General features: G+C 40.2%; 1 protein-coding gene across 16 annotated transcripts in view; it reads left to right on the forward strand.

Moving 5' to 3' along the window:
• The window catches only part of LOC103004719 (nuclear autoantigen Sp-100), a 79,673-nt gene that overhangs the window by 34,912 nt on the left and 26,289 nt on the right, over nucleotides 1-18,472 (forward strand). For 6 of the 16 annotated variants that reach the window (XR_009009102.1, XR_003623645.2, XM_057551706.1 and 3 more), the window contains exons 2-11: nucleotides 5,147-5,309; nucleotides 6,460-6,628; nucleotides 8,839-8,922; nucleotides 10,041-10,190; nucleotides 10,627-10,710; nucleotides 12,900-13,046; nucleotides 13,789-13,872; nucleotides 16,347-16,406; nucleotides 17,640-17,693; nucleotides 18,314-18,397. Coding sequence is in view for 14 of the 16 variants with exons in the window: in XM_057551706.1 (XP_057407689.1) it covers nucleotides 5,147-5,309; nucleotides 6,460-6,628; nucleotides 8,839-8,922; nucleotides 10,041-10,190; nucleotides 10,627-10,710; nucleotides 12,900-13,046; nucleotides 13,789-13,872; nucleotides 16,347-16,406; nucleotides 17,640-17,693; nucleotides 18,314-18,397 (1,079 nt within the window). In the remaining 2 variants the exon portion in view is untranslated. The remainder of the gene's footprint in view (nucleotides 1-5,146; nucleotides 5,310-6,459; nucleotides 6,629-8,838; nucleotides 8,923-10,040; nucleotides 10,191-10,626; nucleotides 10,711-12,899; nucleotides 13,047-13,788; nucleotides 13,873-16,346; nucleotides 16,407-17,639; nucleotides 17,694-18,313; nucleotides 18,398-18,472) is intronic. The other 10 variants (XM_028167146.2, XM_028167147.2, XM_028167151.2 and 7 more) reach the window with 10 other exon arrangements.

Genomic DNA, 18,472 nt, shown 5'->3' on the forward strand with positions numbered 1-18,472 from the left:
TAGTGATGTTCAGGTCAACTATATTCTTATGGCTTCTCTACCTGCTTGATCTATAAATGACTAAAAGAGGGCTGTTCATGTATCCAACTGGAATAGTGGATTTGTCTATTTCTATTACTGTTCTATCAATTTTCCCTTACACAATTTGTTGCTATGTGTTTATCGTGTGTAAATATCACATTAAGGATTGTTATGTCTTCTTGGAAAAGTGACCCCTTTATCATATGTAATGCTCTCTTTCTCTTAATTAATATTTTTTCTTGTCCTGAGTCTTTTTTCTCTGGAAATAATATAGCTACTCTATCTTTCTTTTGATTAGTGTTGACACAGTATCTCCTTCTCCATTCTTAACCTGCATCTTCATATTTGTTTTTTTTCTTATTGACAATTTAAGATTGGGTCTTGTTTTCTCAGTCACTTTGACAATCTCTGTTTTTAATTGGAGTATTCAGGCCATCCACACTGAAAGTAATTATTGATATACTGGATTATATTACCATGTTTGTAACTGTTCTTTATTCATTGTATTTGTTCTTTGTCTCTTTTTCCCCCCTCTTTTTCTGCCTTCTCTAGCTTTAATTTAGCATTTTATATGAGTCCATCTTAGTCTTCTATTAACATATCAATTATACTTCTTTTTAAATGTTTTTGTTGGTTGTCTAGAGATTGCAATACACATTTATACCACTTCCCCTGTAGCACAGATACCTTATAGCAGAGTATTCCCAGTTCCCTCCTCCCTTCCCTTATGACATTGTTGTCATTCATTGCACTTATTTATATGCTCTAATCATCACCTGTTCCAATCTGAGATGTTCATATTCTCCATCTGTTACTGGACTGCCAACTTGGATCCATAACTGGATCCACGGGTTTCTAATTTTCACATCTTCCTCATTACTGGATTACTTCCCTGTTTTTCCAAAATCCATCATATTGTATTTTCCTAAGAGTGGGTGTGTGCTGTTCAATACTATACATTGACAAAATAAATAAATTAACAAGCTAGAACCACACTAGATGACTTAGAGAATATTTTGCAAGGTATTAATGTGAAAACAAATTTGATGCAGAAGACAATTTGTAATTCAAAGAAAATTATATAATATTTTAATATAATATGATGAATAAAACCCCTGAAAGATATGGGTAGGTTATAGAAATAGGTAGATGGATTTATATGCTTATGGAGAATTTAGGAAAGAATACATGCAAGGTTATTAAAATGGATTATGCAGGAGGAGTGGGCACAGTGATGTGGATGGAAAGGAAAATAACGATTGTATAAAAATTTTAGAGCACATATAAACTGTATTTTTAAACCTTAAATATACGTATTGACATATGCATAAAGAAAATAAAGAAAATTTTAGGAAAACACTCAAAATGGATGTTTGTAAAGTAAAATTTCTCAGCCCTACATGTCTGAAGTTGTCCTGATTCACTCTGCATTTTGAAGGGCTAGATCTGTTACTGATGAGATGTCTCAAGCTATTCTTGCCATCATTCCTCCATAAGTGACCAGTTTCTTAATTCTTTCTGGAATATTTTAGGCTCTTCTCTGTTTTTTAGATGTTGGCATTTCATAGTGATATGCCTTGGTTTGGTTCTTTTAAAATTCATTTCTCTAAGTCCTTTTAAAAAAATCCATGTCCTTCTACTCCATGGTATATATCTCCTTAAATAATTCTCTTGATGTGGTCCTCCTCTGCACTTCCTTGCGCATCTTTCTTGACTCTAATTAGGTTGTTATTAGACCCCTAAATTAATCTTGCTCTCCTATGTTGTCTTTCAAATTTATTCTTTTTTGTTCTTTTAATCTCTTCATTTAATTTTGTGGGAAATTTCCCCAACTTTATTTTACAACCATTTTAGTAAATCTTAGTAAATTTCCAAAAATCAATTTAAAAAAATATCTAATGCCACTATCTCTTTCTGTTAGTTCCTTTTTCTTTGTAACCAGGGGTGCAATATGTATTCTCAAATCTCTCTAAAAATATTAGAGGTTTTGGAAGTTTCTCCTGTTTCCTACAATATCTCTGTTTCTCCTGGGGCAACTTTTTCTCTTTTTTAATGTTTTTCTTTCTTTCTAATATTGGAGACTTTCTTCAAATGTCTGCTGACCTGTGGTTATCTGCTTCTACTTAAGAGGAGGCTCTGGAAATCAATCAACGTGACTCACCAAATTAAAGAATAAAGAAGGAAAACGATATGAATAGCTCAATAGATGCATTTGATAATTAACGTCTGTCCATGATAAAACTCTCAGCAAACTAGCAATAAACAGAAACTTCCTCAGTTGTGTGTGTGTGTGTGTGTGTGTGTGTATGACATCATACTTGATGGTGATACTAAATGCATTTTCTCTAACATTGGAAACAAGGCAAGGGATTCCATTCTCACCATTTCTCCTCAACATTGTATTTAAACTCCTAACCAGTGCAACAAGAAAGAAAAAAGAAACAATTTTTGGAAAGGAAGAAGTAAAGGAGTTTTATTTGCTGATGACATGATTGTTTTTTTCTATAAAATCCAAAGGAAATCTATGAATATATACTAGAATACATGAATTTAGGAAGGTCATGAATACATGGTTAATGTTTCTGAAAATCGATTCTATGTTCATACAGTTGTTAGAAATAATTTTAAAAGCAATATCATTTAAAGTAGCCCCCTCAAATAATAAAATAACTAAGAATAATTTTAATGAAAGAAGTGTATGACTTCTATACTGAAAGCTGTAAACACTTCTGGCAAGATTAAGGGAAAATAAATAAATGGATTAGAGCTCAATATTGTTAAGATGTCACTTTTCACCAAATTTATCAACAAGTTCAATGCAAACCTTATAAAACTCTAAAATGCTTTTCTTGTAGAAATTGACAAATCCAATTTAAAAGATATGTGGAAAAACAAAAGACCTAGAAAACCCAAGACATATTTTCCTAATTGACTTCAAAACTTACTATAAGTTGTAGTATTCAAATCAATATACTATTGGGACAAGGATAGACAAACAGATAAATAGTATAGCATAGAAAATCCAGAAATAGACCCATGCTTATACTGTAAATTACTTTTTGAATATTTTCATTAACTTGGGGAAGGCAAAGATTTCTTAAGTAGTACACTGAAGTTATTAGCCACAGAAGAAAAAAATGATAGCTTTAGCTTCATCAAAGTTAAACATTTCTCCTCGTCAAAAGACATGGTTAAGAAAATGAAAGGCAAACCACAGAATGGGAAAAAATGTTCATAATACGTATATTAAACAAAACACTTCTTTCCATAATATATACAAACTCCTACACATCAATAATTAATAAATGACAATCTAATAATATAAATGGGCCAAAGACTTGGAAAGACACTTCACAAAAGGAGATTATGAATTGCCAATAAGCATACAGAAGTGTGCTCAATATTATCAGTCATTAAAGAAATACAAATTAAAACCATATGGGATATCACATTATACATTATAGACTAAAATGGGTCAAACATAGACTTTGAAATACAGTTTGACAGGTTCTAAAACCATTAAACATATTCCTACACAATGACCCAACAATTCCACTCCTAGTTATTTACACAAGAGAAATTAAAATATCTTGCCACTAAAAAACTTGTACAAGAACAACAGCTTTATTCAAACTAGTCCCAAACTAGAATCCACCCAAGTGTCCATAAACAGGAAAATGAATAAACGGATAGTGGTAGGTCCACACAGTGGAATACCTTCAACAATAAAAAAGAACAAATTTCTGTTCATCCAACAACATGGATGATGAGCAAAAGAAGTCAGACACAAAGCACATGTGTTGTATTATTTTCATGTATGTGGAATCCAGGAACAGGCAAAATTAACATATGGTGACAGAAAGGACAGCAATGTTTCCATCTGAGAGGCTGCCTGGGCACAAGTGGTCAGGATGCAAGTTGAGGGGTGGAGGGTGTGTTGTTCTGTTCTTCATTTTTCAAATAACACAACAGTTTTCAGCACCATGTCCCCCTTGTGATCGCCACTGCTTCTCCAGGTGCTGCAGGGCACACTGGTTGCTTCTCTGACCTCTGGGGGCATCCTACACCTACAATAGTAATTAGCAATCCTCTGACCAGTTTTTGTCTTATAGATTTCGGTAGTAATCTCTCATCTGCTCATTGCCCCCTGCCATTCTCCTTGTCATTGTGAATCCAATCCCTTCATTAGCATTTTAGTGGGGGGAGGGGAGATAATAAAAGAGAAGACAAATGATTCTCTTCAATCTGCAGTCTTTAATCAGAAACTTCTTTATGCAGAATTCAACAAAATAATGTGACATTTCTTTGATGGTTTTGGGTACTGGTAAGTGACAATAATTTTCTTCTGGTTTGACAAAGAATCCTAATGTCTTCATAACTTTTATGAATACAAAATGTTGATTAAAACATTATCAGAGCAATAAAATAATCACCTAAGAACCAGAATTAAAGGCTCAGGTTTAAAATTCCTATCGCAGAAAATAGCAGCAATTTCTGAAATTCAGATGTCTAGAAAGATTCACTATATAAAACAATAACACAGAAAGATTTATATTAACACAAAGTAGAAGTCCCAGAAGAAACGACTGATAGTCTTGTGAATTTCTCAGTTTATCCATATCATATCATTCTTAACCACATCTTATCATTTATGAACTAGTTTTATAATACAAGATGGTATTTCTCTTAACAGTTATAGATCAGAGGAGGGGACATCTTGTTTTATTTTCTCTTAGTTATTAATTAAGAAACATTTTTCAAGGTTAGATTTTTTATTCTATTGTTTTCATTCCTCTGTTTATTCCACTTGATTTTGTACAAATTTTAAATTTTTTTAATTAAAAAATATACCAGATAAGGGGAGATATCTTTACAATGGTTTTGATCGGGACAGACTGGAATGGACTTTTTCAGTCCTGTGCTTCCGTCTTTCTTAACCTCCTCACTTTCTTCTATTATATCATTGTTTGTTGTTTCAATTCCATTTATTCTGGTCTCTACTGAAACCACTTATTTTATATATGTTGGTTCTTCCCAACCTATCCTTTATATATAAAATGTTACAGCCTCCACAAGCGTCTTGGAATATTGATGACTGTTTTCACATGGTATTCTTCCTCCCTAGGATAGCCACAGCAAATCAGAACACAGACAACAGGCTTAACTTAGAGCCTGCATTCAGGCACTTCAAAAGACATAAAGTGGAGATTTCAACTGCAATAAAAAAAACATTTCCTTTCCTTGAGGGTCTTCGTGACCGTGAACTCATCACCAATAGAATGTATGAAGTAAGTGAGGTTTATTATGTCACAATCTGGTAAACTAGCCCCATACTAAGTTATGCTTCAATAACCTGAACACAGAAGTAAGGGCACAAGTACCTAACTGAGGAGTGTCCTATGAGAAGAAGACCTTTTCAAGTATTTTTGCAATTGTTCAAGTATTGTGATAAGGTAAAAAAAGAGAGGGAGGGTAGAAACAGGCATCACTGGAGACAGTCCTGCTTCTAACTGAAGGGATGGTGCTCATGGTGACCACTGGTGTCAAGGTGAGTAGCACTGGAGACAGGCTGCATCTGAAGCAGGTGTGCTCCACAGATGTTTAATTCCTTGTAGAAATGCACACAGTAGAGCATAAACTAAGAATTAAAAGAATTTTAATGAATTGATGAATAATTTAAATGAGATGATTTAATGAAATAATAATTGACACAGCATTTCTTTTCAATGAACTTCAATTTAAATAGTTAGATCTGAGAACATTAAAACCCACAGGGAATTGATGTCCTGTTAGGACAAATTTGGGAGTATATGCTTGCTATTCTTTCTCCAGTGATTTTTGGTGTGGGGGGGGGGTTCTTTTTTTTCCCAGTTATTTACTTATTTACTTATTTTATTTCTGGAGTCTTGGAATTTCGGTTAATTTTAGCAATAGGTGTTGTTGGAGCTACAGAGATGCAAGTCTTCTCCTTGCCCTACAAATATGCTTTCCCTGTGGTCAAGTTCACAAAAGGGGAAACTGTCACCTGCCTTCCTTGAGCCCTTCCAGGCCAAGTCAGTCTCAGTGAAGGGGCAGGAGTTGTCCAGTCAACAGAATAGCTGCTCATCACCTGCCAAGTCTATTCCTAAAACATTTGACCAAGTTCTTAGAAGCCTACAAATCCATTAACTTTGAACCCATTTTATTCTTTGGAATTGCTCCTTCTTACATCTAATATAAATGAGGGTGAGGAGATCAGATTCACAAATGGGGATTTCTAAGGAGAAAGGATTTACTGTTTCACTTAGTAGCCATACAAATACACAGAAATTCTAAACCTTTATGTGAAAAGATAAGTATGTATGGAAATTGGAATACATTAACTATAAAATCTCTTTCTAGGGCTCTTCTGTAACGTGGAAGTCTGTATTTATATTTTTTCCATTCAATATTTTTTAGGACTGTCAAGATTCTTGTAGAAACCTGGTCCCTGTATCGAGAGTGGTTTACAATGTTCTCAGTGAGCTGGAGAAGACATTTGACATGTCGCTTCTGGAAGTTTTGTTCAGCAAGATCAACCGGCAGGAATATCCTGATTTAAATCACATTTATGAAAGCTTCAAAAAGGGTAATTAGCTTATTCTCTACCCTTTGATGTTCAAGGCCAATTCTTTTCAACAAGTATAGATTGAGCTTGTACCACAAGCCATACATGGTGCTGGGTAGTGGGGATATAACAGTTAACAAAACACGTACCATGAGCCTTATCAAAGCTCATGTTATAATGGCTACAGTACGACACCAACCTGGAGCTCTGCTTAACTAGGCATTTAGACTCACAGGACAACCAGAGCCACAGTGGCATCCAATTTAGATAGAAGGACAAATGACAGGGCAGCAGTGGTCTACACAGCAGTCCACTGAGTTCACTACTACCCATCTCAAGCTTAGCTGCGGGTGCAGGATCTATCCTGGCTTGGCAACACCAGATCAATGGGAGTCAGTATCCCAACCACTCCAGAATCATAACTTTTAGGGACCCCTAGAGGGACAAGCCGAGTTACAAGAATCACCACATTGAAGGAAGACCCAAGAATAGTGCCTAGATCCCAGTCTACATGTAAAGGACCAGTCACAGGTCATTTTAAGCCCTAAACCCAGGGTTGGCTTAGTAACACAGAAGAAAGGCCACTTTCATCAGATTTCCAGAGTAATGAGCAAGAAAGCTAACTCAATATCAAATCTGCCCTTAAAGGAAAAATGGTTTTATTAACTTTTTCTCCTCAAATAATCACACAAGCTCTTCTCTTCCAGGGACTATTTTTGGTGCTATACAAAACTAAATCTTGACCTTTTCCTGAGAAGGCATAATTTATACTTTTTGAATGCTGGGGCGACTCACACCTACACTTGCTGCCATCCACCTGCCCCTGGGGGAGGTTGCTGCTGCCGCCTCCTGGACTCTGCTGTCCCCGAGAGCTCGGGTCAGCGGCCAAAGTTAGAGGCTGGAGACTGTGACCAGGGCGTGACATCTCTCCTATTGCCAGGTCCCCACCTCCATCTCATGTGCTGAAGCCCCCAGTGCCTGCCCACAGGCCTCCTTCAACTCTTCTGGGCTTTGGGCCATTGTTCTCCTCGCACCTTCCGCCTGGTTTTGCTGAGGCTTGAAGCCTGTGTCCTGGGGGAGACAAAGCAGCCATGCCTCTCACAGTCCTGTCCATCTCACCCCCTAAAAGGCACTGTCCCAGGAGGTGCTCCTGCCATCAGCTCTGGGGCAGCCTGGGCTCCACTGCCTCCCCTGGTGTCTCCTCCCCGGACTCCTGGCAGGGATCCATGCCCTAGGCTCCCTGGTTTATTTCCTTCCTCCTACGCTTGCTGGGTCACCTAGCTGCAGGGGCCCTGGGCTGGTGTCCTGGCCTCTCCTTGTTGGGGCAGCCTCCTGGGTCCCTGGTCCAGGAGTCATGGGGACGTCCTGCAGTGCTGCAACAGGCACTCGCTGCTTGCGGCTTCAGAGTGTCCTTCTTTGTGGGATCTGGGCCACTATGGGAACCCTGTCTAGTAACCCCACCAAACGCATCACCCCCTCTGCTTGGTCTCTTTGGGAACCGCTCATCCTCCCCAACACAATTAAGCCCAACCCTCATCTTATCTAGTCCCATCTTTATTTTATTTCTTTTTAATATTTATTTATTTATTTATTTATTTATTTGGCTGCACCAGATCTTAGTTGCGGCACGCTGGATCTTCGAGGCAGCACGTGGGCTCTTTTAGTTGCAGAATGCAGGCTCTTAGTTGCGGCATGCGGATCTAGTTCCCTGACCAGGGATGGGAACCCGAGCCCCCTGCATTGGGAGCTCAGAGTCTTAACCACTGGACCACCAGGGAAGTCCCTAGTCCCACCTTTATAGCTCTTGGGCTTTCTCTTTTATACACATGGATCTCTCTAGGATCCTACCCCTTCTCCAGAGGAAATCTCTCTGTTTCTTCCTTACAGTTTCAACAGTTCAGTAAACACATTTCACTTTCCTTATTTATCTTGACATGTGCTTTCCCCACGATGCGAGGTTTATTTTACATAACTGACAGGATCACGATGTTTCCACGACTCCTTTATCCTTACATACAAGTGGCTCATTTCTGTTTGGGTTACATAGCAGTTAGCTTGCTGGGGCTTCTCTTCTGTCCAAGGATGATGCGGGAACTTTACCAAGAGGATTGGGAACCCCTGAGCTCTGAGTGACCCGAGGGCTAGGAATTCCTAAATTTGTAATTTTGAGATGATGTTCCTGGTCTCTGGTGGAGATCTCTAATTGTCTTCTTCTCTGTCCCTCTCTTCAGTAATGCAGGGGAAAATTAATCATGAAGAAAGCAATGGAGAAGAGAGGGAGGAGAGGCCTACTCTCCCACTAAGCCTTGAGCAAGGTGATTGAGACAAATACAAAAGCGATTCCCATCTGCTAAGAGGGAAAGGAGAAGGGGAGGTGTGAGCCCGAGTCCTGAGCAAACACTGAGAATCAGGGAAGAAATGTTGAAGGACCACAGAGAAGGCGGCGAGGGGTGTCTGTATGAGCATCTAACCAGAGGCTGAGTCCTGGAGAAGTAGCTGTGACAAGAGATTGTGGGCCCAAATACCAAGACAAAGGAAGAGGAACCCAGGGTGTCAGTAACCAGATTTAAAGAGAGTGACTACCTGGAAGTAATTGTGATTTAGAAAGACTCCTGTAGGAGAAGATCGGTGTAAAGGTGTGAAGGGCTAAGGACTATGGGCCCAAGGTCAGCGTCAAAGAGGAGACCCTTGATGATGGCAGAAGGAGGGACCGATTTAAACGTGGGGGATGTTGTTCAAGAGCAGGAATATTCAAGGAGAAAGGCAGTCATATAGAGACAGAAGCAAGGAAGTGGTAGAGACGTGGAGGAGAGGATGTGGGTATTTGAGAGACAGAGAGGAAGAAAAAGAAGAAATGAAAGGAGAAAGGGGTCAGGGACACCACAAAAACAACCAAGTTATTAACAGCTCACTTGATTGAACGTTTATTCTGGCAGTTGTGGGATTAGTGCCATTGGACGATGTTATCACTCATGTGCCCATTTTGCAGATAAGGAAGCTGAAATCTAGAGAGACCATGTAAATAGTTGTCCTGGGGTCAATGAGCAAGGATAGACCCAGGCGTTCTGAACCCAGAGCCTGTGTTTACAACCCTGGATACTACCTGGTAACCTAATGGAAAAGACAGAACCATGAAACAAAAATAAGGAAACATATAAAGAGGGAAATCCCAAGGGCTGGAGAAAGTGGAGGAGAATCAGACACTGAATCCTCATGGAAAGGCCAACAAGACTTGCACAGGGAGGGGGTGGAGTAAGAGGGAGTGCGGAAGAGGCAGCAGGACTTTGCAGGAAGTAAGGGAAGGCCACCAGTCAGGGGCAGCTCTGGGGACAAAGGCAAGTTCCCTATGACCGCGGGTGGTTTGTATTTTCCTGTTGGATGCTGATTGATGCCGGAGGAAAACAAAGTATTGATGAATCAAAACATGATTTAGGTACGACCTCACCTGAAAATGGACTCTCGGATAACCTCTGTGAAACAGAACAGATAGATGCAAAGAGGAAAGATACAACCAGTGACCAAAACGATGCACTAGAAAGCCAACAAGCAAATGAACAATGTGCCCAAGAGTCTGAACCAGCAGGTAAGACTGGCTGGGTTTGATGAGTGTGGAAGGGCCAAGAGGTCCTGACTAGTGGCAGAGAAGGAAGTAATGCACCACTCAAGGAGACATCTATTAACAAAGAAGGGGAAATCACACAGACACACAGAGGGCAGGAATGGGGCCTGATATATTGATGGGGGAGACCTGGAGGCAGAAAGTGAGAAAGGAAAAACTAAGAGACAGAAGGCGAAGAGTTGCAGAGCCCCACCGGGGAAGAGAGACAGAAACAAAAGTCGAACAAGTCAGGGAGAGATCGACTCCAGAATCAATGAAGCACAGCACTTTCACAGGGTGAAGGTGGCAATATATGCAGACAGGTTATAAGCAGAAACATAAGAAGGAAAGAGAAGTCGGATGAAATGCAAGAAAATGGAAACAGGGCAAAGCAAGTCTCTGTGGTCTTTTTTATCTTCAGAGTCCTGCGAACAAGTACCTATCCAATCAAATAATGGTGATGCAAGAAAGGAGACACCCAGCCCATTGCCTTATGAGGAAGAAAGTAATTACTTACCAATTTTCTAATTACATCTTTGTTTTTCTATGAGAGTAAAAGCTCTCCTTTGCTCTCCCGTACTAATACACCCCTTCCCAATCCTAACACTGTCCAAGACACACAGCCTTCTCCACAACCTCTGGCTGATTTTAGCAGATGTAAGTTGCAAGGGAGAAGGAGAGCTGAGCTCTTTAGTGGATGGGGTGTCCCTGGGAAGAGAATGCAAAGATGAAAAATAGGAAAAGGTGGACTGTGGAGCACCAAATAACAAAGTACAAGAGTGAGATAGATTTTAGATAAATTGACATGGAATCAAAATAACGCCATGTTGTGGAGTTGATGAAAAGAAATAAGTTGCAACTTCCTTTTCAGAGGTCATAACAGAAACATGTAAATCATGTAAGATGTTGCAGGTCAGATTTGCAAGTAAGGAAGCCCAGGTGAATGGCCTTTTAGAAAGGAAGTGGCAGGTAGAGGGATGTGGTTTGTTGGACAATGGCACACAGGGAGAACTTTGGTGATGATTTGAATGCTTAAATGAGGAAAATATATAGAAAGACAAAATTGATATAGAGGAGACATGTGCAGGTCATAATAATAATTCAGAAACAGGGATAGAGTAAGAGAAAGTAGGAAACATAACAGAGAATGGATACATTGAAAAAGCAGGTATGGGACAGCAGGGTCAGGTCTAGGGTGAGACCCTGGGGCACATATAAGGATTATCTTACTCTTGGCACCTTCTTGTGCCCTAGGTACCTCCTTTGCCTGGTCCTAGACCCTGCTGGACACTGGGGACAGTGATTACAAATGTAGAGGAAAAGAGATGAATAGAGAAAGATACAGATGAAAAAGAATACCAATAAATAGAAAAATGGGGGTAGGAGAGGCACAAAGAGAATAATTTAAAGGACAATGAATTAAAAATCGGTAGAGAGTGGGCCAAACAGAGAGAGGAGACAAATCAAGACATTACCCCATTTGAGGAGACAGTCATCAAAAAAGAAGACACAAGGGGCTGTTCCTAATACCGTTGAGAAGGGTAAGGTATCTGCAATGATCACAATAGCCCTGTAACCCCCTCAGATAAAAATAGGCCTCTCCTCAGGCATCTCACCCTCCCCATGGTTTCAGTACCATCCATCATCTATTAATTCCTAGATGTACATCTCCCGCCCAGACCTGATCTCTAGACTCATTCCTCCAAGTGCTTGAAGATCTGTATTCAAAGATCTGATGGACATCTCTATTTGGAAGCTGTATCAGTTATCTATTGCTGTATAAAAAAATAGTCCCAAAACTTAGTGGATTAATCCAACCATGGTTTTGTCACTTCTGTCAATCCTAACTTTACACATAGCCTATGACTCAGCAGTTACATTCCTCAACAGATCAACAGAAATGCATATTATCTTCATCAAAACACATACAAAAGAATGTTCATCATAGTGTTATTCATAGTAGTCTAAAGCTTGAGCCAGCAAAAATGGATATTTTATGGTTTTATTTTTTAATGGATAATTTCTATAAAGGAATATTATATAGTGGTGAAGATAAATATACGAAATGGATACAGATGACTATCACACACATGTTGATTAAAGAAGCCAAATCCACCCCCGCCCCTGAAAAGTCAGAGGGACAGAGAGAGAGAGCAAGAGTGAATGATTCCACTTATATAAATTTATATAAATTTTGAACTAGCAAAATCAATCATCTATGGTATTAAAAGTGTCAAAGTGGTGGTTAACTTGAGCAAGATGCATCTGGACAGTTAGTGGGGGCATCACTAAGAGGTTTCTGGAGTGTTAGTAATCTCTTATTACTTGACCAAAGTGATGGTTACCCAGATATGCTTGTTCTGTGATAATTCAAAATTTATGATTTGTGCATTTTTATCTATGGGTTATACTACAATTATGATTTTTATTTTTGAAAAGCAAAAAAAAAAAAATCATCAAAAGATGAGAAAAGTAAGTGAAAAGAAAGTAAAAACAAAGATAAAATAAAAACCTGAGAGTTGAGAGAGACACAAAGAAAGGGACAGAGTTGAACAGCAGGAAGGAGAAGGGTTGGGGTGAAGCATCCCTCCTGCAGTGGAATTACAAGGAGAAGACTGTTAATGCTAATGAACGGTGCTTACTCCCTTTTGGAGTGACAAATTGCAATTCTTCATTCATTACAATTTGATCCAGAAGCAAAGCCACCCAACCATGGATTTCAAATCAATTCCCGTTCTGTCCTTCCGGTGGATATAAAGAAGGAAAAGCCATTTTTTAACCCCGAAGTTGAATGGCAAACCCAAGCCAGGACTGACTGTAACCAGGCATCTGATGTAATAGGTAAGGCTGACACAGTGTGGAGCAGGAATCACAGGAACAGGGCAAGAGGCTGGGGCAGGTCATCAAGGTACATCCAGCCAGGGCAGGTGGCCGTGGACAGAGGCAGGAAGGGGAGGGAACCAGTGCCCTGTGCAGTGAGTTTAGCAGAAGAGATTCCCCAGGAACTGGAAAAATATCAAAAGACAAAAGGGGTAGATAATAAGTATTGATGTCCAAGAGACCTTGCTTAATAAATGTCCAAGAGACCTCTAAAGCAAGAGAGGAAAGTATGGGGGTAGAAGATAAAGAAAAGGGAAAAAATCAGAGACCCAGGGTATTCAAGAGAGGAGATGGAAGAGAAACACATGAAGACAAAGCAAGGTATAAAGAGATACCATCCCCAGAAAGAGAGGCATAAGTAGGGAAAATGGGCCAAGCCAAGAGGAAGGTGAAGAAGTAAAATAAGAATGAAAGAAAGAGGTAGAATGAAGTAGAGGGTCAGAGGTAGATTGAGGGTGGTGGTAAGAGGTAGAATGAGGGTGAGGAAAGAAGAGTGTTGGCAGGATGGGCAAAGCTGCCCCCTGTGAATATCATCACTTTTTGTGTAGGACCTGGAGAAACCTGCAGGTCACACACATTCAAGCACAGGCCACGGTGCTCTGAGTTAACTTAGCTTCTAGATCTTCCTAGTGCTCTCATTCTGGGGTTTCCTGCTGCGTGGGCTCCACCCTGAGATCCTAAGTGGTTGTTTTCCTCTGTGCAGTGATCAGCAGTGAGGACTCCGCAGAATCCAGTGATGGAGACGAGTCCCCAGAACCCTCCACGTCAGCACTGAGAAAGTCGTCTGGTAAGGAAGTGGGAGAGCAAGGTCTAGGCTGCAGGAATCTGAACTAGGGTCACTGTTCCCTGAGATCTTATTCTGAGCCCCTTCTGTAGCATGGTTCCAGTTTACTCTGGAATCCCATTCTCTGTCTTTATTTTACTGGACTTTTATGGGAAATGCAGAGAGATATGAAATCTATATCTGAGAATGAGGCCTATTAACTATTGGGTCCCATTAATCAATATATGTACCCTATATTGATTATATAGTAGAAATAGGCCAGCAAAGTAATGAGTGTGTTAAAAACTACTAGCTGTGGGCTTCACTGGTGGCACAGTGGTTAAGAATCCGCCTGCCAAGTCAGGGGACACGGGTTCGAGCCCTGGTCCGGGAAGATCCCACATGCCGTGGAGTAACTAAGCCCGTGCGCCACAGCTGCTGAGCCTGCATGCCGCAACTGCTGAAGCTCGCGCACCTGGCGCCTGTGCTCCGCAACAAGAGAAGCCACCGCAACAAAGAGTAGCCCCCGCTCGCCACAACTAGAGAAAGCCTGCGCTCAGCCAAAAAAAAACACTACTAGTTGCTATGCCTATAAAGTGGTGGATTTATACGGTGATTTCTACAAAGAACAGAAAGCTAAATACAGTTGGCAATGCACGGGTTAAAGGCACCAACCTCCAGTGCAGTCAAAAATCTGCCTAACTTAAGAGTCAGCCCTCCATACACACAGGTCACATCCATGAATTCCACCAACTGTGGATCGTTTAGTGCTGTAGTATTTAATTTCTTTTTCTTTCTTCTTTTTTTTGGCTGTGGTGGGTCTTCACTGCTGAGCAGGGGCTTTCTCTAGTTGCGGAGCACAGGCTCTAGGCACGTGGGCTTCACTAGTTGTGGCATGCAGGCTCAGCAGTTGTGGCATACGGGCTTAGTTGCTCTGCAGCATGTGGGATCTTCCCAGACCAGGGGTCGAACCCTTGTCCCCTGCATTGGCAGGTGGATTCTCCACCCCTGTGCCACCAGGGAAGTCCTGCTGTAGTATTTAGTATGGAAAAAATCTGAGTTTAAGTGGACCTGTGCAGTTCAAACCCATATTGTTCAAGGGTGGGCTGTATTCCTTTATTGGAAGGTCATATTATCATCTGATCACAAACTTGAATCATGTCATAACTTGTCCAGCTACCTAGTGTTAGCAGAAATAAAGACTTCGTATAAGGCATTCTGAAACCCAAAGGATTGTTTTTGACAGAATTCTTCAACAAGTCATGGCATATACAGTGATTTTTCAAAGGACCTTTGCAAACAACATCTTACAACAACCTTAAGGGCTAAGCAGGATGGACATTGTAACCCTTGCTTCTAGATGAGGAAACACAATCACATAAATGTTTCAAGGTCTCTACAAAGTCTCATGGGAGACTGAAGGGAATAACAAGGCTAGCGTCCTGGATTCTGCATTATTTTCTTGTAAAATTGAAGCTCGAAATGATTATCAAAATGTTAGTTCCTCAATCCTATGGGTAGCCTGAGTTGCCATAAGATCCATGTCTCTGTAGTGTACAAATTGGTGAATTTTTGTCCCTTTCTACTTTTTAGACCTAGACAATATCAGAAACATACCTATTTATGGAAACACACTAAGAACAGTACTAAGAAGAAATGAAATGTTACCTGATCTTGGTGCCGTAAAAGAGCAATATTTTAAATAATACACTCAATCTAATTGCTCACTAGATCTATCAAAGTAAAATGTAGATTTGTTTCAGTTTTTAGGGAACACTTTTGTCTTAGTACTAGTAGGAAGACTGCTCTAGAAGATAGTGCTAAAACACATCTACGGCTCAGACACATGAGAAGATTATTTCCCAGGCTTGCAAATAGTTCAGGAGGGCACCAGGTTGGCAGGGGGTGGGAGGAGGTGAGGAGACGAGACTCACACAAGGTCTTGAACACAAGGTTTCCAACGTACCCTACATGAGAAACAGCAGATGAAGGAAGTTTGAAAAGACAACAGAAGGGGTCAGAAGTAGAAGAGAGAGAAGGGAAGGACGGTAAGGTTCAAGCAGAGCAAAGTTGCCCCTTGCATTTGAATTGTCTCTGCCCTGGGAACAGGGAATGGAACATCACTAACCTACACAGCAGATGACTTAGAAGGGCAGCCCAGAGTGGCCTGGGTGCAGGCCATGCCTCGCATGGCTTTTCAAGACTTTTGCAAGTTTTCTTATGAGGGAATTTCCTGCTGAATGCGTTCCTTGGTCACACACCCAAACCCCTCGAGAATCCTGTTCCTTTGTGCAGTGACCAATAACCTTGACTTTTTAGAATCAAGTGAGGGAGGAGGGGCCAAAAAGCCACCTGCTCACGATCCCAGATGTCTCGTGTGGGAAGATACAGATTGCAGCCATGGACAGCAAATATCCCGAGTGTAAATCCAGAGCTCTGTTTTCCTGGTGAATCTTATTCTGAGCATTCTCCACATGCCTTGATTTGATTCCTTCTAGGATATCATTTTCCACCTTTAACTTTTCTGGCCCTGTTGGGAAGTGGAAGGAGGCAAGAAGGTATTGTATATAAAGTGTTGTTTAACTGGATGAGCCCAGTCAACTGATATATTGAAAATGTAGCAAAACTAGGCTAGTAAAATTATACCTTTTACTACACACTATCATATCTATTAATGCTAAAGAGTGGAACTAGTGTACTTATTCCTCAGCATGCTTTTATTCTATGGAGGATACTAAGCACAGCATTCCTCTATTTGTTGTTAATATTGTCATGAGTCCCCAACTTAGAAAGACTTCACAGAATAATTTGTGCTTCTATTAAATTATTGATGGAAAAATAGCTTAAGACCAAATACTCTCAAACCCCAATTATAGTTAAATCATTGGCTTACATGGTGATTTCTCATAGGGTTTTTATAAATAAAGCTTCCCTTTGTTTTTACAAAAACCTTAACAGGGAGTTAGGGTCACCAGGTTATCCCAGGTTTATAGATGAGGAAACTGGAGCTGGTAATGTTTGAGGGTCTTTTATGAATTCACATGGAGAGTAAAAGGCAGAGCCAGGTAGGAACCCAGCATTACCTGCAACATGACATTGGCCTGTATAGTGATATTTGAAAACATTTTCACAAATAAGGTATCATTTTATGTTTACAACAACCTAAAAGGTAGGTCAGAAAACTGTTGTTCCCTCATTTCACAGATGAGGAAACTCCAGCACATAAACATTTAAGGATCTTTACACCTCACATATGAACAATTATTGGAAGAGTCAGAACTAACAACCTGGACTCCTAGCAAATATTCATAATCGTTTATTCAAAATCTTTAAAGCCAGATGTAAGATAATAATGCTTTATTATTTTAGAAAGACAGTGTGGTGTATATCCTACTTGTTATAAAACACTCCAGTAGGGTCTGGGACAGAATCTCATTCTCAAATATACTGTATTAGTGTTCCTGCAGCAAATTGTGTGAATTCACAACAACTGTGATAAATATTTTATTGGACTCATGGCAGCTGAAGTCCAGATTCATTGCCAAACTAGTTAGTACAAACCTATGAAAAAATATTGGTTTTCAAAACTTCTTTGACTTTGCAATTAGGGCTGAAGGACTGGGAGGGTCTTTGCTACATTTGGTAGTGATCACTTTCCTTTAGACAGGAAGAGACAGAAATGATCATCATTGTGTCTTTAGAGTCCAAATCCTGTCTACAATGTGAGTAGTCATAAGATTTACTACTCTTTTAGTTATAGATTACTGGGTGTATTTTCCTTTCCTTCCTAGATCCTTGGGATATTGAAAACACATCAATTTGCAGCATAAGCCATAGGAAAAGACGTAAGAACAATCAAAATTCTTGCTGTAACAAATATCTTTCTTTGCTACAAAAGCTTCAGTCAAATTTTTGGTTATATCCTTTAAAATAAAATGATAAATTTGTTGGCATTTTAGATGATTCACATTATACATTTTGAATTAGGTGAGCTGGGCTAATTGATGTTACTTGTAGGCCTCAAGAAGTTCAGTGTCACAAGTGCGGTACAAGTTTATTCTTCACTCACATAAAAGGATAAAGTGGTTCCCAGGGTGGAGGGGTGCTCACTGAGGCCCCAGCTGATGGAGGCTCTGACATCTTGAAAATGTTGCTTCCACCGTCCCCCTGGATAAGAAACAAAGTGGAAGCAGAAGTATGTGCAGACAAGAGGAAAGGGTAAAGAATAGTGACCAAAGCGAGTGCCTTCCATGGCAAAGTTGTGTCCAGTCCTGGCCTTGGGGGTGGTCCCTGGAGCAACCTTGACCAGGAGGCCAGATGGAGCCGTAGGGGGCCTGGTGGTAGGAATATTCCTACCTCTTCTACATAAGCTTCCCCTTTCCAGATTTCCTTTTAAAGAACTCCATGCTGTATAGGTCCTAGGACACAGGCTGAGACTGTAAAGGAATTTTATTTCTTTCTGCAGGAATCAGCAATAATGACACTTCAGAACTGAGTAACGAAGATGAGCTTCAGGAAATGTCTAACTCAGTCCTAAGAAATGGGTCAGGTAAAGAAGATTACGATGCCAAGCCTTGGCCTGCAGAATGCCAGGAATGAAAAGACACTGTTTCCTGGTGCATTT

Source organism: Balaenoptera acutorostrata, chromosome 8 (assembly GCF_949987535.1).
Source record: "Balaenoptera acutorostrata chromosome 8, mBalAcu1.1, whole genome shotgun sequence".
NCBI classification, from domain to species: Eukaryota; Metazoa; Chordata; class Mammalia; order Artiodactyla; family Balaenopteridae; genus Balaenoptera; species Balaenoptera acutorostrata.